The 20,925-nt window shown below is 64.6% G+C and overlaps 1 protein-coding gene across 3 annotated transcripts; it reads left to right on the plus strand.

Annotated features, from left to right (window-relative positions):
- Nucleotides 1-10,281: 10,281 nt before the first annotated feature.
- Nucleotides 10,282-19,496, plus strand: Osgin1 (oxidative stress induced growth inhibitor 1). 3 transcript variants are annotated; one of them, XM_005335461.5, is made up of 6 exons: nucleotides 10,282-10,421; nucleotides 13,966-14,047; nucleotides 14,795-14,931; nucleotides 16,038-16,229; nucleotides 16,382-16,473; nucleotides 18,232-19,496. In XM_005335461.5, exons 2-6 carry the CDS (start codon nucleotides 13,981-13,983, stop codon nucleotides 19,178-19,180), a joined length of 1,437 nt encoding a protein of 478 aa, XP_005335518.1. In that variant the 5' UTR covers nucleotides 10,282-10,421; nucleotides 13,966-13,980; the 3' UTR covers nucleotides 19,181-19,496. The 3 variants fall into 3 exon arrangements, with proteins under 3 accessions (XP_005335518.1, XP_040135521.1, XP_040135524.1); XM_040279587.2 differs by having other exon boundaries at nucleotides 10,283-10,421; nucleotides 13,930-14,047; XM_040279590.2 differs by lacking the exons at nucleotides 10,282-10,421; nucleotides 16,382-16,473.
- The last annotated feature ends 1,429 nt before the right edge of the window (nucleotides 19,497-20,925 follow it).

The raw sequence follows: 20,925 nt of genomic DNA on the forward strand, positions 1-20,925 counted from the left end.
CTCACCCTTGTGAAGAGTCACGCTGCCCCTTGAAGTTGCCCGTGGCAGGGGTGCTCACCCGACATGCACCACAAACTACAAATAGGGGTTCCACACTGCCCCCCAAAATTAGGGGCTCAACACTTGCTGCCTGCGCTGGCCGCTCCTTCTTCCTGCCCCACATGGTCAAACTCAGCCAGGGGCAGCTGGCCAGGGGGCCAAGGGTGCAGTGCTCCCCAGAGCTCAGAGCAGGGTGGAGAAGGTAGAGAATGGGGGGGCAGTGCAGCATGCCGGCCTCCGCCCTGGGGGGTGAGACACCTGCATGAGCACCTCCTGGGGCCAGGCCTGCCAACGGGTGAAACACCTGTGAGTGAGCACCACTGGGAACGGCTGGTCCTTGGAGGAGGCGCTGCCGATTCAGCCCTGGGGCTCACACCTGGATGCTTTTGTTTTCTTCTGATCCAAGGAAGGGGGTTCCACTGCAACAGAGTCATTGCCCACGTCCCCAGGCCTGGGGGTGGCAGTTCCCATGCAGCAGAGCCCCAAGCTCTCTAGGCTGCGACCAGCAAGCATGCAGGAGGCGTGGCCAGGGGTCTACCCCTCTGGACCAGGGTGACCTGCGTGGGCCAGAGCGTGCAGTGGCTGGAAGCCAAGCGACTGCAGGGAGGGATGCCTCGCGGCACAGGAGACAGGTGCCGGGCAGTGGTGGGGACGGTGCCCTGTGAAAGCCCAGGCAGAACAGGGCTCACAGATGTCGAGGATGCCCGTCTGACCACAGGAAGAGAGGCCTCCTGCTCAGAAACCAGGAACTTGGAGACAAAGCCCAGCGGCTGAGGAAGGAAGCAGAGGTCGGGAGACAAGTCTGGGAGGGGACAGCCAGGTGCAGGCTAGGAGGATGCCGGCGTCACGGCAGAGGGGCTCCGAGCAAAGCTTCCGCCACCTCTTCCTGGGTCTGGGAAGCAGCTGTGACCTTGACGCTTTCTGGGGACCGTGGCCACAGCCTGTGACCCACACGGGCTCTCACCCCCGACAGCCTTTCTCAAATGCAGGTCTCCTCTGTGTCCCTCCCTGGTGCTCTCAGGAGAAAGCCCTTTTAATCTCCCAAAGACTCCCCCATGCTCAGGGCCTTTGCACCTGCTGTGGGCCCTGCCTGAGGGTCTTGTGGGGCCCTCACCAGCTCCTGCCTCTCTCCAGCCCCGGGGTCCCGCCCTCAGGAGGCTTTCCCAACATTGCCAGACCGCGACCATCTGCTGTCTCCCCCACGGCACTGTCATCCCCAGGAGGACAAGGCCCGTGTCTCAGTCTCCACCTTCTTATGCCCACCAGGTGGCACAGCGTCTGGCATGTTGATGTCCCCTGAGCAAATGAAGGGCGAGCGCCTTGATCCCTCCCCAGTGGTCAGCACCACCTCAGGGGGGAAGAGCTGGGGACGGACTCTGGGGCAGATGTCGGGTGACCTGGATGCACCCCGCCCCGGTCCTCAGCTGCTCTCCCGAGGACAGGAGGCACGTCTGGCGGGACAGCGCCCTCGGAGTGTGGGATCCACTTGAAGGAAAGGCCCAGTCTCCAAGTCGGCCACAGAGACCCCAGGGTGAGGAAGACCCAGGTCAGGAGGAGACCGATCCTGCCCGCCCGGGAGACAGGATGCCCACCCTGAGCCAATGGAGGGAGAGTTGGGCTCAGACGCGGAAAGAGGCCCCCGTAGCCTGGGTTCCTCCGGAGTCCCTGACAGCAGCAAGCCCGTCCGGGCAGCCTGTGAGGGAGCGGGGCTGACCTCCACCAGCATCCTGGCCGTGGACACGGGACACCCACAGAAGAGGACGGCTCAGCGGCCGCCCGCGCAGCACCACCCCTCTCCTCTCTCCACCACGCAGCCGGGCTGCTCCTCCTCGCCCACCTGTGCCAAACGTGCACAGCGCCGGCCTGCCCAGACCTGACTGTGCTGCTGGCGGGCACCCTGCCCACTGAAGGGCAGCAGAGCCAGGGTCACATGGCTGGCTTCCCAGCACGCCCGAGGGGCCCAGGCCTGTCGGGTCCTGCTGGAGAGCCGTGTGGGCAAGGCAGGGGTCTCATCTATTCAGACTGGTCCCCCTGGTCCCCACGGTCTCCGCACCGCGTATTTACCAGTGTCTCAGTTCCGCCACTCGATGGCCCCCACGGAAAACGTACCAGCTGTACTTGGTCACTGCCGAGAACTGACAAATACAGCTGGGCGAGGGTCTCATCCTCCCCCTCCCAACAGCCTGTGACCCAGGGGTGATCCCAAGGGCAAAGGTGACAGTGGTGGCCATGGTGACATGATGATGATGAAGGAGTGGGACTGTAAGATGGCGATGATGATAACAAAGGCAGCAGTGGCAGTGGTGGTGGCAGCGATGGGGACCATAGTGAATGTGAAGACGAGGGCCAGTGTGGTCTCAGTTCGGGGTGATTTCAAAGGACACATCTTGGGTCTTGTCTCCTTTGAGACCACAAGTGTCCACACAACAGGCTCCACCCTGTGTCTGGGGAGGAATTGGGGGAACCAGGCAGGGAAGCCAGGCCAGGCGGCTGCCAGGGAGAGCTGTCACTCACCTGTAGATGTCTGAACAGCTCCTGCCCCAGGTGACGTGCCCCACTTCTCCCTCCTCCCCTGGGCCGCCCGGCCACTCTGGCCCCCAGCCAGCGGGACCCTCCCAGGCGGCTCTGAAAGACCCTCACAGACTAAGCCCTGAGGTCCAGAGGGCCCCAGAACCCCCACCAAACTCGGGGTCACGGGCTTCAGCAGGTAGCAGGGCCCCTGCAGGCCAGCAGAGGCCCTCATTCGACAGGCCAGAGTCCCTTCTCCCCGTCAGTGTCAGTGTGACGCTCTCCTGGCTGCCCCTCAGGGGCCTCCCCTGTCCCTGCCTTGCCCCGTCCATGCCAGCAGGACCCAGCTGCGCTCCAGCAGAGACCTCACGCCCCCTCCCCCTCCCACACCCAGGCAGAGGCCTGCAGCATCTCAGGCTCCACCAGCCGACTCCAGCTCCTGCCCAGGGAAGGCCCGCCATCTGCCCTGCATCCATCTCCGGCTCCCACCAGACTGTGCCTTCCCCACGCCTCCCCTCCTCTCGCTGTCTCCGGGGCCAGTGGCGTCCCAGCTCTGCACAGGATGGGGGGTGGGGCTGGCAGCCAGTCCCAGCCGGAGTCCACACTGCAGGAGTAGGCCACAGACCCAGCCAGAACCCGTCCACCTTCTCACCAACCAGCTGCCAGCCCAAGGTGTAGCCAGCCGTCCCGGAGCTGCTGCCCCAGCTGCTGGCTGCCCCCCTGGCTGCCCCCTGCCGGCCTCGCGCTCTCCCTGTCCCCAGCAGCCAGGCCATCTTCCCGCCTGCAGGGCTGGGGGGGGGCGGGCCTCGCCCCTCTCAGGGCCCCTCCCTCTTTCCTGGGTTCCATCCCCGCCCAGGCCTCCACACCCCAGAGGGTCCACCCTGACCCCTCAGCCCCACCCACTCCCCAGCCCCCCTCCCAGCCACCAAGGCCATCACAAAGTGCCGTCTTCCCAAAGGGCTTCTGGGGCGTCCCCAGGCCCTGATACTTCCCGAATCTCCTTCTTATTTTCTCTATCCCGCCCAGGACACGTGGGCAGGGAGCTGGCTGGTGGGTGTGGTCCAGCCTCCTGGGACCCGAGCCTCCTGGGTGGGCTGAGCGCGTGCTGGAAAAGCACCTGGGATGGCGCAGCCTGCGGCGGGGCTGGGGACACCAGCCCCAAGGCATCTCTGCCCGGCCAAGGTGAGGCCAAGGTGAAGCCAAGGTGAAGCCAAGGCGAGGCCGAGCAGGGCCTCCTGGAAGAGCAGCTGGCACAGGGGGTCACCGGGGACGGCAGTGAGAGCCCAGGCAGTGCCCCTGTCAGGTCCTCGGGGCCTGAGGGCAGCAGCCCCTGGAGTGGGGGGGGCGGGACCTAAGGCTGAGTCTGGAAGAGTCTCTGGAGCCTGTGGCCCAGCAGCTTCCCACGTCCTTCACGGAGCCCAAGCCCTGGGGCGCTTTTCCTGGAACCTCCAGGTGTTCGGGCCCATTGTCCTCTGCCCGGAAGTGGAGGCCAGCTGCTCCCAGCCGTTCCCAGGAGAGGCCTGGCTCCCAGGACCGCAGGGCAGGTCAGCGACCTCCCCTGGCCTGGAAGGCAAGGCCCAGGGTGTGCACAGCCTGATAAGGGCAGTAAACAGGGTTGTTTTTAGTAACACAGGAGACAAAAAGTAAAAGGGACCAAGGGGCAGGAGACCTGGATGCCAGAGAGAAAACAGCTCGATAGGCGCGGGGCGCCCAGGCCGCGCTGGCAGGGCAGAGCCGGACGGGTCCCAGCTTGTCAGGAGAGGCCCTGGTCAGACAGCCCGGGCAGCCTGGACCAGCTCTGCACTGCACTCCCACACGTGGGGGACCTGGGCACTCGCTCTCAGTGCTACTGCAGGACCCTCAAGGACAGGGACAAACCAGTCCAGGTGCCAAAACTCCAGCTCCCAGGCCGAGGCCCTTCCAGGCAGAATTCCAGCCTCTGCGTCAGGACTAGGAGACAGTAGGAAAGAGCGGCCCCCGAGGCTCCCAGGGAGCGCAGGCCACAGGACTTTCCCTCCGTCTTGAGCCTACACACTGGTCTGGAGGACAGTGGAGACAGGGGCCTTGGGTGGGTGGACCATCCTGTCCTGTGGACACGGTTCTCAGGCGCGAGCCGATGTCAGGACAGCGCAGAGGTTTGGGCGAGCGCAGGGGGTGGACTCCCGGTGGAGGGCAGCCTGGTGTCTAGGAAGTCTCAGGTGCCACGGGAGCGCATCTCTGGGCCCAGCGTGCGAATGCCCAGGGGGTGAGGGAGGGAGGGGACCCCGGGAGGGGGCCCCATCACTTCCCAGGGAGCTGCCAGGCGACCAGCGGCCTAGAGCTGCAGGGAGGTCCCGGAAAGGGACACAGATAACCAGTTCCACAGCTGAGATGTGACCCAGAGCCTCTGACTCCTAGACAGGGTCCTTCCCTCCTCCCTCTGCCAGGGCTGTTGTCACCAGCTTTACCTGGAAGGCCTGTCCATCAGAAGCCCAGATGTTAAGGACTAAACCAGAAAAGTCTGGAAGCAACAAGGTGAATGGACCCATTAGTCCTTGAGCCCCTCCTGTGGCCGGGGCCCTGTGCGTGGGCGTCACCGTACACAGAGACCCGTCCCCTGAACTGCTTGGACTCAACAGTTGTTTATTATAGAACAGTATCAGAAATCTGGGTTTAAAAACCCCTGTAAAGTCCTTCAGCGCCGCCGGCCATCCCTCTAGGTCCCCACCCCAGTCCTCTCCCGTCCCACCCCCAGGCCCACCCCTGGGACTCGCCTTCAATCCAGGCCTCGATCTGCTGTCTGGTTTCCTTGCTGCTTCTTGGTCAGGGTCAGGGTCAGGGTTAGGTTAGGATTAAACCCTGGCGCTCCACCACTCGGCCACGGGCCCAGTCTTCAAATTTTTTATTTTGGGTCAAAGTCTCACTAAGTTGCTTAGGGCCTCCTAAGTCACTGAGGCTGGCCTCCAACTTGCCATCTTCGTGCATCAGCCTCTGGAGTGGCTGGGATCACTGCGTCCGGCCCTTGCTGCTTGCTCTGAAGGCCGGCGACCTTCCTCTCTGGGCTCCGGGGTGGACCGAAGGCTTCCCTGTGGTGGTCATGAAGTGGCTCGGGGTGCCCTCAACATCAGCGCCCACGCCACAGGGACGTCGCCCTGTTCACTGCAGCCACTTCTTGCTTGGGGCTTCCCCTTAGGACTCGTCCCTTAAGACTGGAGCCCAGGCCCCAGCAAGGCCTGCTCAGAAAGAGGGAGGGAATAAACGCTGGGTCCTCCTCGGGTCAGAGCCAATGTCACAGACCCCGGAGAGCCGCAGGCTCATCCTGCCACGTAGTATGAGCAAGGTGACCACGAGACCCCCTCCGGCTGGTGGAGTCGGGGCTCTTGGGGTCAAAGTGGCCCTGCTGTCCCAGTGGCCAGGCTCCTCTGACGATGCTGTTGGCCCCCACGTCTGTTCCTGCCATGGCAGAGCGACTGTGACCTGCAGGAAGATGGGCTGGGTGGGGCGTGGTTAGGTGGCCCTCCATGCCAGCCCTGAGGACAGAGGCCCTCGGCTCCAGCTAGGGCAGGAGTGACACCCCCTGCGCCCAGCAGCACCCAGCCCAGGGGGGAGACTGGGCCCAACACCCTCCAGAACCTCCGTTGATTGGGGGGGATGTGCTGTGGGGACAAAGTAGGTGTCACAGTTCCCTTGTCACAGCCAAGGAGCTCAGAGAGGCCAAGCCACTTGCTCCAAATCACACAGCTGAAAGTGCAGAACTGGAATCCTGGCCCGACTGACCGCAGCGAAAGCCTCGCACACCCCCGGGCCTGGGCGCTCACCACCCACTCGGGACAGCAGTCCCACAGAGGCTCCCGGGATCGTTAAGGAAAAGGGAGACACAGGGAACCCGAGGATGTGGCTGCCCGGCCGCCCCCTGTGCAGACGCCCTGCTCCTTCCTCCCAAGGCTCCGACCTCCCCAGCCGCCGGGCAGGCCCTGGTCCCCAGGGTTGGCAGTCTCCCCAGAAGCCCCACGACAGTCGGTGCTGGCTGCTGTCCTCTGGGGCAGGTGGAAGTCTGACCCCCTCCCTGCTCCAGGAGTCTGGCCTGGGCGACTCCCCAGGGCCTCTCCACGGGTAGAGGGAAGTGTTACTGGAAACCTGCCCAGCTCTCCGGGTTGCTGGGGGATCGATGAGACCATGTGTCGAAGGACTTTGTAAACAGCGTGGCCCTGGACAAATATTAGCTCCCACAACAGAGCTGGATGGGCCTGTCTGCTCCTGCCCAAGTGGGGCAGGGCAGGTCACCGCCCGGCGCCCCCACTGCGACTTGGTGTGTCTGACATGCCCAGGACCTCCGTGTCCTCGCTTGTAGAATGGGGACAACAGCAGACCTGCCGCCTCCCTGGACCCGGGGTGCGGATCAAATGCACCATGAAGCCACCGAGTGGTGCTCTGGCCGTGTGGCCCCGAGACCTGCTCGCCGTGCGGTTGTGCCTGGTCAGGGACGGGCTCCCTTTGTTCCCTCGATCTGTACCTTTCTCCTGGAAGTTTCCAGCTCTGCAGCTGCCGTCCTGGGTTCAAGCCCCAGCTCTGCTGCTCAACGCTGTGTGACCTCAGGCCTGAGATGAGCCTCTCTGAACCGCCTTTGTGTTTCCCAGTGCCCAGTACCTGGAGGTGCCCAGCAGTAGCAGAGCCGTGGGAGCCCCTGGTTGAGGAAAAGGCCAAAGAGGGACAGAAAAGAGAAGGGAGGTAGCAAGAGGCAAGAGGAGTCACTCTGAGGTTCTGGGATTCCCAGGGGAGAGAGAAATGGAGGAGTTCATCGGGGTCTGATTCAGTGTGAGGACCCTCAAAGCCACCCACAGGGGGTTGAGGAGAGACCCAGGGGGGCCGCAGTGCCCAATGCAGTGAGCAGCTGACCCCGGCCTGTTGGCAAGCCAGGCCTGCGGTCACCCTGCCTGCTCCACGTGGCGCACGGCGCTCAGGTGGGGAAACTGAGGCTCAGAGGGCAGGCGCCTCTCCTGGGACACCCTGTCCAGCCACTGGGGACACCGTGGGGCGTCGAGGGGGCTCCTAGGACACCACGGGCATCCTGCTGCCCGTCGTGGTGTCTCACTGTGTCAGCAGCAGGGACAGCGCCCGGCCAGGGCCTCCCTGGAGGCCAGGGGAGCCCAGGTGCAGCTTGGAGCGCTCCAGCGGGAAGGGAGGGGGGCGATGTCGGTTCCCGTCAGGTTCTGCTGAGCCCAGGCCCCCGCCACTCGCCCATAACAAGAGACACCCGGCTGTTCACAGGAGCCCTCCGCCCGTCCTGTGCGTTTCACCCTGAGAGCGAGAAGCGCCCGAAAACAGGCCGCCGGGGCCTGGCACCCAGGGCACGGAGAGGTAGACTCTGGTGCCAGTGGGCAAGGGGCGGGCGCAGGCTTCCAGCAGCTATTTCTCGGGGGCTGAAGTCCAGTCTCCCTGGGCGCCTGCGCCCCCCACGGCCCCCCGGGGCCCCCTGCCACACAGCCCAATGTGGCCCGGTGCTTGGCACGCTCCGCAGCCTCCCGAGCCCGAGGCCCAGCAGGACACAAGGCGGGTCCAGGCCCCGGACCGTCCCGAGGCTCTCCCCTTCCAGCACCCCTCTGACCGGTGCCCCTTGGGCCGACTTTGGACACTATCTGTTTTTATTTTCTCCGAGGTCTCCAAAGACAACTCAGTAACTCTGTTCCCAATAACCACCTGCAGGTAAACAGGCAACGGGAAGAAAGTCCACCTTTGCCCCCACAATCACCCCATCCGCAAACTCTCCGACTCAGCAAAATCCAGATAAGGGGTCAGGGCCAGCGGGGGAGGGGGGCAGGTCTGCAGGAAACCAGGCCAGGGTCCAGGGAGGCTGCCCCTCCCGGGCTGGGCTCTCCTTCAAGACCTGCAAGGCCTCCCCAAGACTCAGCCTCACCCCCGCCAGCCTGGACACTCCATGGGAGAGCCCCTGCTCCTGGGGGCGTCTCTGCCCCTCCCAGACCCCTGAGGTGTGGTGGACCTGGGCCGTGGAGACCTGAGGCGCTGCCGGGCAGGCCGGTGATCAGGAGGCGTCCATGCCACTGCATGCCTGCCAGCTCCCGTGGGCTCCCGTGGGCTCCCGTGGGCTCCCGCGGTGTGCCGACGCCCGTGCAGGCCTGGGGTGGAGAGGTACACCTTCAAAGTGTCGGGGTTTGGTCATAAGCCACGGCTAGAACAGAGAACCACCGAGGGATGTCTCCCTCCCAGGTCACACAGTAGGGACAGAAGCCTGCAGGGGAGCTGAGGCCCCTCTCCTGGGCACTGTCATCTTGCCCCAAGGGTCACGGCCACCCGCGTGCCAGGAGGACAGGATCACTCTTAGTAAGACAGGCTCCACGGGAGCCGGTGCCTGGCAGGAGCTCCCCAAGCCCGTGGGGACTGAGCCCGGGGCAGCCTGCACCCTCCAAGGTGCAAAGAAAGTGTGACTCCTCATTCAAAACAGACCAGGAACTTCACACCAGGGACAAGAGAGCATTCAAACACCAGGCTGCTTCCCTGGGCAAAGGTCTGGGCCCTGGAGCCCGGGGAGGACGGAAGAGGCAAGATGGAGCTCAGGCCTGGCTGCGCTCAGCGGCCCTGGAGACCCTGGCCCTGGGCTCAGCCAGCGACCTCCTCCCTGGCCCCGGTGCCGCCAGCCCTTCCCACTCACCCGCCTCTGCCTCCCCTGCGGGCTGTGGCTTCCCGTCATTCACCACTCCCAGGTAGGCCTGCATCCAGGACCCGGAGGAGGGGCACCTAAAATTTGGAGAACACCAAGGCGCGTCCTGTGCTCCTGTGGCGCTTTTAAGAATCAAAATTCATGAAAAATATAAGAAACAAATTTTGTTTTAAAAGCAACAAAACCTTAAGACAGCAGGGCAGCCCCGATCTCCCCTCTCCCTCCTGCACTGGGCTCTGAGCTGGCACGCGCCCCCGCACCCCCGGCCTTTGTTTAAAACGTTAACCTTCTGCTCGTCCTGACTCTTCTGCGTTCATTTTGACTTTTAGAAGTTGAATCAGACTATCATTTCTTGGTTGGTGAGGTGAGCTTCTTGCTTCCCCTTGAAGTTTGCACCCCCCCCCCACTGGACCCAGCCCTGGTGGCACCTGCAGCCCCCAGTCAATGGTGGCAGAGAGGAGGCTGAGGCAACAGTGACACTGACAACGTCACAGTGGTGTGACTGTGTGTGTCCCCAGGTCTGTGGGCCACGTGCTGTGTGCTGAATGGGAAGCCCAGGCTGCGCCCCCCGGGTGCAGGGAAGTAAGAGCAGACAGCCTGCCCCACTCTCTCAGCCCGTTTTTTGGGTGGGGAAACTGAGGCTCAGTCTTGAGGCAGCTTGTCCAGAGCCCCTCAGCCGGGAAGCGGCAGATCTGGGGTCCTAGCAGGACCAGCTGGACCGGGGGTGCCGAGGCGTGCAGTGGGGTCCAGGTGGAGGGAGGGACCTGGGGTGTGTTCTCCTATTAAAGGGGCGATGGGTTAAGTGGACTCGGCAGAGCTGTCTGGGGCTCCTGGGAAACAGCCAGGTGGGTTCCTCCAGGGGACAAGGTCCTTCCCTCAGGACTGAGTCTCAGTCCAGGCTCCTGGGATGGCCTGGGGGAGGGCCACCCACTGCCCCCTGGCGGAGGCCCAGCAGGGGCCCTTTAAGCCGGCCCAGGGGCAAGTTCGTTCACCCCGGGCCCCTGCTGACTCACGCTTATGAAAGTGGTTTTCCCGGCCCCGCCCACCTCCCGGACCGCCTCCTCCCGCCCGGTGAAATACCCTGGCTTCCCCCTGGCCGCACAGCCTCTGGAGCCCAGGGTGGTGATGGGCCTGCAGCTTCCTCGGTGAGCGCGGTGACCCCAGCCCTCCCAGCGTCTGTCCTCCCGGGCCCCCGTTTCCCTCCACCCACGACCGCCAGGTGAGTGGCCTGGGCCAGGCTTGGGGTGGGCCCTCCTGGTGCAGGGGGCAGGGGTGGCCAGCCTCAAGGAGCCAGGCAGAGTCCCAGGCAGAGTCCCAGGTGGCCCAGAGCAGAGGCCCGGTGTGATTCTCCCCAGCAGGGGGCCCCGGCTCCTCAGGCCATGCCCATGGCCAGGTACCTGGCCCCCCGCCCAACAGCTGCCAGGGCCCCGGCCCACTCCAGCCATCCCAGCCCAGTCTCTGCTCTTGGCACGAAAGAGGCGTGGCCAGCTGGCTTGCTGCGGAGTCCCGGGGCCAGGCTAGTGCCGCCCTGGGGTCCCCACCTCTGCCGGTCAGGTGCGGTAGAGCCATGGAGACCCAGGGACTTGGCTTCTCACTGAGATGACGCTGGGAGAGGGGGTGGGCCCAAGGGAGGCGCTCGGCTGGCGGGGTGAGGGCTCCGGTAATGGAGCACAGGTAGCACTTGGGGACAGTGTACCTCCTCATCCTCACCCCCAGGATCTCATGTCCCTTTCTTGATGTCACTATTACCTGCGGCTTTGCTGAAGAGGGGACTCGTCCTCACTTGGGCAGGGTCAAGGGGCAGAACTGGACGTGTGTGTGGGCATTCCTGGTGACCTGGGCCAGGCCACCTCCTCCCGCCTCAGTCCCTTGCTCTGTGGGGTGGGGCTGAGGAAACCCAGTGCAGGTGCTGTCAAAGTCAAAGGGGCCAAGGGCCACCAGAGGATCCCAAAATGCAGCCGCACCGGGTCCCAGAGTCCCGTGCCCCGAGGTACCAACGCTGCAAACAGAAATATGGTTTGAGGAACAACTATTTCCATTCCTCTTATACTAATCTGCTTTTCGTGAAATTTAAATAATCAACTTTTAGAGTTCACTGTTCCCATCCAAATCTGCCATCTTGAGCCAGAGGGACGAAGATAGTATTAAAAGTGGATCGTTCCAACGCCACAACCAAGGAGCACAAAAGGGGCTGGGACAGTTGACACCTGAAGGTCCCTTGTCAGCCTGCAGCACGGAGCTGTGCAAGGGTGTGAGTGAGGGCTTTGCTCCGCTCCGGACTTTGGGACATCCTGTATCATCTGAACAGGAAGTGACCTCTGGGTCCAGCCCCTGGGTGGTGACCTCATGTGTGTGGCATCCAGAAGCTTCTGTTCAGGCGCCTGGCAGTAATCAGCGCCTCTGGCCCTGCGAAGGGAGAGGAGGGAAGCAGGTCCCTTGTCCTCCGGGAATGGGGACTCCTGCCAGCGCCTGCCTGCGGAGCACAGAATCCCAGAGAAGTGGGGGTGGCTGGGGGCGCAGGCTGGCGCACGCATCTGGGGGCCCCGGAGCCTGCTTCCTCTTCTGAGAAGGGAGTTAAAGGGGGTGAGGGGTAGGAAGCGCTCTCTGTTGCTGGTGCTCCGGGGACAGTGAAGACAGGCGGGAGGAACCCCGGGGCCATTGGCAGAGGCCCTGAGCGAGGGGGACCATGCCCTCTGGGAACTGCAGCCCGGGTCTCCAAGGCTCTGGACACACCTGGTGCTGGTGGCTGGAGAGAAGCTGTCCCTCAGAGCAGAAATCTGGGAGCTGCGACAGCCCAGCACTGAGCGTCCCTCCCTGCAGCAGGCACTGGGCAGCGCCGCAGGGCAACAGGGACAGAGAGCACCTGCCAGACTGAGGGCTCTCTGGCGAGAGCCAGCCCGCTGCGGGGAACACCCAGAGGCTGTGGATCGGCCGCCTGGCTCAAATCCAGCTGAGCCCGTGAGAGCTGCGGCACCCTCCTCTCGCAAACTGTAATGGGCCGTGAGAAGCTCCCCGGGCCTCAGTTTCCCCATCTGTCACATGGGCGTGATTGTAAGAGGACCTGACCACACTCCAAACAGAGACTCAGTCGGGCTGGGCCTGCCTGGCGCGAGCTCCCGGGTTCCAGCCCCGGAGGCGCACACACAAGGTCCAATCCGTGAACATGTACGGGTGGGGGCAGGCTCGGCGCCCCACCAACTCCACGCGGTATAGAAATGCTAGTTGTTTGTAATAATTACCATCACCATCACCGGGGGTGCCGCCCCCAAATCTTCTCCCTGTGCTGGAGACAGCACAGGGCCTCCGTATGGAAAAGGCCACTTCTGTCCTGGGAGAGGCAAGAGGTCTCAGATTCTGGGGACACAGGGCCTACCTGGACGGGACAGGGAGGCTCTCTGGGCCCAAACCCAGCTGAGACCAAGCCCATTCTCAGGGACTGAGAGCCCCAAACCCGTGGCCAGCTACTGGGCATGTCCTCTTGCCTGCAAGGCCCACTGCTCAGGCTGCCAAGGGCACAGAGAGCTGTCACTTAGTGCAAGCTCCCTGCATACTGCAGAGAACGGTGGGGTCAGGTGCTGTCACCATGGGGTGATGCCCAGCTCCTCTCCAGGTCAGCTTGCCCGTGGACATGGGTGTTCCTACGTGCTGCCCCTGGCTGTGCTCTGTGGGCTGGGAAGGGTTTACATGGGGCGTGTGGGTTGCCTGCTCTTCCTGACCAGAGAAGTCACCCAAACACCCGGATTTCTGCCTCCTCTGAAAGGGCTCTGCAGGCCCAGGCCCCACCACTCTGCGTGGCCCTGGCCCTGCACCTGCCCCGACTCTTCCCCCGACAGTGTGCAAGCCAAGGGTCCATCAGCCTGGCGGGCATCCTCCAGGGAGGGCCCAGGGGCCTGGGGCCACAGGCAGAGCCGCGGTGCCAGTTAGCGCTGGGTTTGAAAGCCAAGTCCACTGAGCGGCTTCTGCCACGTGCCGAGCCCCACTCCACAGCTGCGCGATGGGTTGATAACCGTGCTATCGGTCCCATGGGCGGGACGTGGAAAAGGGGAAATGCGTGGAAGGCCAAATGCCCACTTCCCTCACCCAGCTGGGTGGGCCTCCGGACGGCAGGGGTCTGGGCAGGCTGGGTGAGGCTGAGGCTGCAGCCGCTGCCCACTGGTTTGGGGGACTTGGGGCAGATGGTCTGAAGCCCCTGGGGTCCTGCAGCTCTCAGAACGGCTGGGGTCCTGTGAGTGGACAGAGGACCAGCAGGGGGCGCCGCTGCCCCAGCGACCACCTTCTCCAGCCACACTACTCCAGGGCCCGGTCTCACTGGGTCCCGCAGCAGGCGGTAAGCTCCAGTGCAGCCTACCCAGGGCCTGAGCAGGCGCTCTGGTACCTTACCCTGCCGTTCCTCAGGGCCCTGAGCTGGGGACTCTCCTTCCCACTTTACAGATGGGAGACTGGGGCTCAGCGAGGTCTCGGATAGGCTCACTGTCACAGCTGGGAAGCAGCTCCCCAAAGCCCGTGACTCCGAATCCCACTGGGCTACGCTGAGGGCCTGGGAGGCCAGGGCGGGTGCTGGGCCTCGGGACAGAGACACGAGGCTTCCGCGGCTGTGGGCCTCGGGGAGAGGCAGCTGCGGGATGGCCAGGGCCTGTCCTGCGGCGACCTGTGGGTGAGGAGGGAAGGGAGAAGGGGAGTCGCCTGGCGAGGGGCCACCTCGTAGCTGAGAAGGGCCTGGGCGCCAGCCTGACCACCAGGTGGGCCGCCCTCTCTGCCTGCAGCCGGCTGCCCCAGCCATGAGCTCTTCAAGGAGGGACCACTTCAGCGCCAGCAGCTTGGAGCCCGTCCCTGTCGTCATCATTGGTGAGTGTCACCTGGCAGGGCGGGCACTCCCAGGACCGCGGCTGTCTTGAAGCCACCAAGTGCGTGCGGCAAGCTTCTGGGCACCATATAGACGCCCCCTGCGCCCTTGCTCCACGGGAGGCTGGGGCCACAGACACGGAACTATGGGGGCGGCCGAAACCTGTGCCACTGTCCTAGGTGCCCACACAGGGACACAGAGCCCTGGCACTTGGTTCCCATGACAGGGGATGGGAGATCAGGTTGAAGGAGGGGATGTCCGCAGCCCCCAGGTTCCCGGCAGCATTCTGCCATCGGCCAATTAGAAGAGGCCGGAGAGACTGGGGCGGGGGGAGATGCCGAGAGCATCCATTCAGATCAGGGGGCCCCACCTGGGGTCTGTACCCCTCCTCAGGCCACCCCTGCAAGCTCACGCCCAGGGCGAGTAGCGGGCAGCGAGTGTGCTGCTCACTCCTGATGCACCAGGCAGCTGCTCGAGTTCTCAGCGACCTCAGAAGCTCTCGCTCATCACAGGCTCCCTGATCGTTCTTGGGCTGGGTTTGAATCACAGCTCATCTACTTGAAAGCTGTGTAACCACAGGGAAGTTACCTACCCTCTCTGTGCCCCAAGTAGAAAATGAGAAAAAGGACGGCATTTCCGTCACTAAAGTCAGTGCACGGTGGCAGCAGTGTTCAAAGCTGTGGGTATAATACCTGGTACACGGTCAGTGACTGCTCGGCTGCCCTCTCTGACCTATCCTGTCTCCACAGGCAACGGCCCCTCCGGCATCTGCTTGTCCTACCTGCTCTCGGGCCACATCCCCTATGTGAGACCAGATGCCGTCCACCCACACCCGCTGCTGCAGAGGAAGCTGGCGGAGGCTCCGGGGGTCTCCATCCTGGACCAGGTGGGCCAGGCCCGTGCGGCCAGGGCTGGGGGGCCCACGGTCTCAGGAGGACACCGCAGCTTTCCCAAGGAAAACCCAAGTGTGTGTGGGGGGGAAGGAGACCAGCGGCAGACACGGCGTCATGGCAGACAAGCCAGGGACAGCTGCAGGACCCACAGAGGCCACGTGAGCCGTCTGACCACAACTAGGCCGTGGCCCTCAGACAGGGAATGCTCCCTGGGAATGGTCGGCCGCGTCTGTGACTAGCCTCGTTGTCACAGCGGGGTGAGGCCAGAGACGCTGTGACACGTTCCAATGCTCAGTTCAGCCACGGAGAACTAGGACCCACCCCGTGTCCATCTGGGCCCCACTCTCCCTCCCCCCTGCACCTGCCCGCTTCAGGGCGGCTGCCCTCCCCACCCCTCTCCAGGCAGCCACCGCCCTCCAGGCCTCGCCCACCCCAACTTGGAGTTGAGGACAGGAGTGTGACCGCTGAGCGGGGTCCAGGTGTTTCAGAGTGCCCTCTCCAGGACACGAGTCCGGGAGAACTAGCCGGGCACACAGGTGCACACCTGGAGTCCCAGCTCCTGGGAGGCTGAGGCAAGAGGCTCACAAGTTCCAGGCCAGCTTCTGCAACTTGCCGATACCCTCGCTCAAAAAATATAAAGGGCCGGGGACGCAGCTCAGCAGTGGAGTGCCCCCGGGTTCAACCCCTGGAACCTCCAAATCGATCAGTCACCAGTCCCTTGATGTCGTTCATGGGTGGAGAAGATGGTCTCACTCCGGGGGACCCGAGACACTGGGTTTGGCAATACCCACAGGCCAGTGTCCACTGTGGGACTTTCCATTTAGGGGCAGCATCTCCCAGGATTCCCTGACCGGCTCTCAGGGTAGGAACCCAGGGCCAGGCAGCTGCTGGAGTGCCCCCTAGACTCCCGCTCGGCCCGTGCCCCCGGGCCTTGGGCTGCTGGAGAAACCCTGTAGTGAGAGTCCCCAACAATCCCCATAAGACCAAGTCCCCCAGCCTCAGGGAAGTGGCCAGCCCAGTCCCACTTTCCTCCCGGCCGGAGGCTCTGGGGAGAGGCCCTGCCTTGCCCCAGCAGCCCCCTGCCCTGCCCCCTTTCCAGGACCTGGACTACCTCTCGGAAGGCCTCGAAGGCCGCTGCCAGAGTCCCGTGGCCCTTCTCTTCGATGCCCTCCTGCGCCCGGACACAGACTTCGGGGGCAACCTGGAATCCGTCCTCACCTGGAGGCAGGAGAAGCAGAGAGCCATCCCCCACGTGGTCCTGGGCCGGAACCTCCCGGGCGGGGCCTGGCATGTGAGTGGCCGGGCGGGCTGAGCTGCTGCGGGGCTGGGGCCACTCCCTCCCTGTCCTCCTCACTACTTCTCGTCCCCTTCCCCCACGTCCCTCTCCTCCTCCCCAGCGGGTCGGCCTGCGAGGCCCGGGCCTAAAGACCCCTCTCCACACAGTCCATCGAAGGCTCCATGGTGACCCTGAGTCAAGGCCAGTGGATGGGGCTTCCTGACCTGCAGGTCAAGGACTGGCTGCAGAAGAAGCGCAGGTGGGCAGCCCGCAGTGCCCGGGCGGGGACCCGAGGCCAGGAGCAGGGAAGGGTGGCGGAGACCCCGAAAAGAGGAGTGGGTAGTGGGTCTGGGCTCCCCGACCCCCCGTGTCCTGGGTCCTGATGCAAGACCCCCGACCTGCGTCCCGACCTGCGTCCCGTGGCGGCCGGCCTCGAGGGTGCCCGGGCCCTGCCCTCACCTCTGCCCCTCCTCACCCAGCCCAGCCTGGCACCCCAGGTCAGCTGTGGGAGAGACTCCTCCTAAATGACAGCCTTGGGAGCGTCACCACCCCACAGGATGTTTAGATGGAGAAAAGGGACCCCCAGTCCCACCCCTCCACCAGGCCTGTCCCACCTGGAAGGGGGTCTCTTCCCCCATCTGGTTTCCTGCTCCGTCCTGACCCCACGGCCCTCCCGCCACCCTGGCGTAGCAGGGGAATCGTGGAACAAACACGTCCCGGCCCTGAAGCTGCTGCAGGGTCCCACGGGGTGGGGTCCACCCTGCAGGTGGGGCTGCCTCCTCTCCCCAGGCTGCGGGGGGCATCTCCTGCCCAGCAGGCCCGGAGGCATGGACTCCACCCTGCAGGGTCAGGAGGACAGTAGTGAGGTGGAGGGAGCTTAAGGCCCACCTGCAGACACGCCCTTTAGGTCCCACTTTCGAAGTCAGCATCGTGTGGTGAGAATTCCACAGGGAGGACCCAGTGGCGCAGCGCCCCTCACCAGGAGCCCGCAGAACCCCAACCCGCTCGCCCCTCCCTAGTCATGCTGCCACGGCCACCAACACACGGCCTGCCACGGAGCGTTGACTCTGTCCAGTGTGCTGCCAAAGCCCCGCTGAGAGCAACCTGGACAGGTCTCCGTCACAGAGAGGAGGGCGAGAGGGAGGAAGTCAGTCCCAGGCTTCAAGTCTCGGGGCAGCCAGGCGGGCTGCGCTGGCTCCGTGGCCTGGGGGTGGTCAGTCCCTGCCACGCTGGTGGCACTTAGCCAGTCAGGTCCAGATTCAGGTCATCCTCAGCCAGAGGTCCATGAGCTGGGTAGATGACGCCACCTAAAGTCAGGCAGCAGGGACACCAAGGCCAGGGGCCACGCTTGCCCCACAGCCTCTGCTCCAGGAAAGGGGACAGGCTCCAGGAGCAAGGAAGATGTGAAGCTGCCCTGGCTCCTCCAGAGGGGGGTGGGTCGCTTTTAAACTGAGACGGCCTCCCCAGGAGCGCCCAGCTCACCCAGCACGGCTGCGCAGGCCCCAGCAGCCCCACAGAGCCCTCCCCGGAGCCCCGCGTCCAGGGGCAACCCACTCCTGGCCGCCAGCTGTGCAGAGCCGCCTGCCTGCCCCTGAGCTTCGCGGTGCCCGGCCGAAGCACGCTTCCAGGGAACACCATCATCCCCTGGGGTCCTGGTGGAGGCCAGCCGGTTGGCTCTAGGCTCTTGGTTTATCAGGTCCTGTGGCTACGGTCACTCTTGTTTCGCGAGAGGACACTGAGGCACAGGTGTTTCTGGCACACTAAGCAGCACCAGAGCCAGCACCAGGACCCAGGCAGCTGGCTCTGGAGGCCCCAGCCCCACCAGGTGCCCCTGCAGCTGTGCTTCACAGAAGGGGACACTGAGGCTTCCGGAGGCTAAATCGCCCCGCCCAGCCCTACGGCGGGTGAGTGGCACAGCCGCCGCCAGCTCCAGGGCCTGACACCACCATGCTGGTCACACCCTGCCCACCCTGGACGGCAGTCCCTGCTCTGACACCTGCCCCACGTCCTCCCACAGGGGTCTTCGCAACAGCCGAGCTACAGCTGGGGACATTGCCCGCTACTACAGGGACTATGTGGTCAAGAAGGGGCTGAGCCACAACTTCATTTCTGGTGCCGTGGTCACGAGTGTGCAGTGGGGGGCCCCTGAGCCCAGTGTCCCCGGGGCCCCGGGCCCGAGCCCCCTGTTCCAGGTGAGCGGCTTCCTGACCACCAAGGACCAGAGCCAGCGGCCCTTCTCGCTGTGGACTCACAACGTGGTCCTGGCCACGGGCACGTTTGACAGCCCGGCCCGGCTGGGCATCCCCGGGGAGGACCTGCCCTTTGTGCATCACGACCTGTCAGCCCTGGAGGCGGCCACGCGGAAGGGGGTCGTGACCCCGGCCTCGGACCCGGTCCTCATCGTGGGCGCGGGGCTGTCCGCCGCCGACGCCGTGCTCTTTGCCCGCCACTACAACATCCCCGTAGTCCACGCCTTCCGGCGGCCGGTGGACGACCCTGGCCTGGTGTTCAACCAGCTGCCCAAGATGCTGTACCCCGAGTACCACAAGGTGCACCAGATGATGCGGGAGCAGTCCTTCCTGTCGCCCAGCCCCTACCAGGGCTACCGCAGCCTCCCGGAGCACCGGCCCCTGCTCTTCAAGGAGGACAGCCAGGCCGTGTTCCAGGATGCGCAGGGCGGCCAGCAGGTGTTCGCAGTCTCCCTGGTGCTGGTCCTCATTGGCTCACACCCTGACCTCTCCTTCCTCCCTGGGGCGGGCGCTGACCTTGCCATGGACCCCGAGCAGCCGCTGAGCGCCAAGAGGAACCCCATCGACGTGGACCCCTTCACCTACCAGAGCACCCGCCAGGAGGGCCTGTACGCAGTGGGACCACTGGCCGGGGACAACTTTGTGCGCTTTGTGCAGGGCGGGGCCCTGGCGGTGGCCAGCTCCCTGCTAAGGAAGGAGACGAGGAAGCCACCCTAGTGCCACTGAGTCCTGGCACCCAGGCCCTGAGGAGGAGGGACATCCCCACAGCCTTGCCGGCAGCAGGGCCCACTGAAGACGCGGCGCGAGGGCCTCTCCTGGCCACAGACAGAAGGCCCGGGAGGAGCGGGCCGTACCTGCTGCCCACATGCAGACCAAGGCCCAAGGCAGGAGGGGGCCACAGGCCAGAGTAGGCCTGGGCCCGGGACCTGGTGTGAGCTGGGCTCACCAGGGCCAGCTGAACACCCAGCCAGGAAGAGTGCAGGTCCTGTTCCTTCCAGAATCAAGTCACAAATAAAACCAGTGTCTGCCTCCACTCCCACACCCAAGACTCTGTGCCTGGGGGCAGGGTAACCAGGGTTGCTTATGGCTGGGGGTGGGGTGAGGCAGCTGAGCAGGCCCACAGAGGGCAGGCACAGGGGTGTGCTCTGGGAGGGAAGGACAGGGACCCCCTGTCACCCCTGCAGCCTGGCCACCCCTCCCCCTGTCTGTTCTAGTCACAGTTCCTTCCAGCCATTCACACTCACCTGACTCTATTTGCTTCTGCCTGCCTGCCACAGAGCCTTTGCACAGGCTCCTATCTAGCCGGAGGCAACTTCCCTCCTCCTTTAAATCTCTCAGAATAAGAATCAACTTGCTCTAGGGGCTGTGGTTGTGGCTCAGCAGTAGAGCGCCCTGGGTTCAATTCCCAGCACCACATAAAAATATTGTGTCCAACTACAACTAAAAGGAAAAAAAAAAAAGAGAATCACTTGCTCTAGTGTGGCAGTGGCACAGGCCCCTAATCCCACACCTGGGGAGCTACCGCAGAACGGCAAGTTCACCCTGCTAGCTAGCCTTGGCAAGACCCTTTCTCCAGACAGAAAAAGCCAAAAGGCTGGGGATGCTGTGCAGAAGTTGGGCACCTCTGGGTCGGAGCCCAGTACCAGCCCTTAGGAAGGCTCTCTGACAGGATGGGCCTGGCCACGGTCAGGACAAACCCTGCTCTGGGCCCGAGCAGACCGTTTTAATTCTCGCTTAATCTGTGGGATCCAAGTGTCTGGCTCCACACTTGGATGTGAGCTCCAGGCGGCCAAGCCCGGGGTCTCCCTTGTCCACGACTAGAACCCAGTGCCCAGCATCCGGCCTGGCACCTAGTGGGTTTTCCTTAACTGATCCTTAGATGGACAGAGAGACGACGCAGGGACCGAACCGGGAGGAAGGCGTTTGGGGCCAAGGCTGATGGGGCGCGATGTCGCACAGGGCAGGTCTGGGGCCGCGCCAGCAGCCGAGTGTGGGCGGCGCGGGGTGCAGGGGAGCCCGGGCGCGTGGGCGCCGCGTCCTGGAGTGGAGCCGGCAGAGGGCGCTGCGGGCTCGATGGACACCGCGCTCCGGCCCCTGCGGCGGCGCCACTGGGGGGACTTTACGGGGGCCAGCGGGACACTTTCGGGGGGCAGACTCAGGGACGCCCCGCCCGCAGCCAGGTCCCCCTCAACCCCGTGCCACAGGGCAGTCCCTCCGCGGCGGGCCGGGGTCCGGTCGTCAGGCCCCGCGCCCCGGCGGGCAGCCCCCTGCCGCTGCGCGCGCGTGGGGGCGGCGGCCGCGGGGCACGTGGCTCGGGGTCCGGGCGGGGCGCCCCCGCCCGTCCCCCGGCGCCGGCCATCCCCGTGGTGTCCGCGGCCGCGGGGCCGGCGGGAGGCGGGGCGGCGCGGGCGGGCGGCGCCGCGAGGGTCGCGCGGGGGCGGCGCGGCCGGGCGGGGGTCGGC

This window comes from Ictidomys tridecemlineatus, chromosome 15 (assembly GCF_052094955.1).
Source record: "Ictidomys tridecemlineatus isolate mIctTri1 chromosome 15, mIctTri1.hap1, whole genome shotgun sequence".
NCBI classification, from domain to species: Eukaryota; Metazoa; Chordata; class Mammalia; order Rodentia; family Sciuridae; genus Ictidomys; species Ictidomys tridecemlineatus.

What these genes read in the sequence shown, in the direction of transcription:
- Osgin1 (XM_005335461.5), top strand. Translation starts at nt 13,981, where the DNA reads ATGAGCTCTTCAAGGAGGGACCACTTCAGCGCCAGCAGCTTGGAGCCC. An exon ending in GGGTCTCCATCCTGGACCAG is followed by an intron (nt 14,932 to 16,037) that starts GTGGGCCAGGCC and finishes CCCCCTTTCCAG; the next exon opens with GACCTGGACTACCTCTCGGA. An exon ending in TGGCTGCAGAAGAAGCGCAG is followed by an intron (nt 16,474 to 18,231) that starts GTGGGCAGCCCG and finishes GTCCTCCCACAG; the next exon opens with GGGTCTTCGCAACAGCCGAG.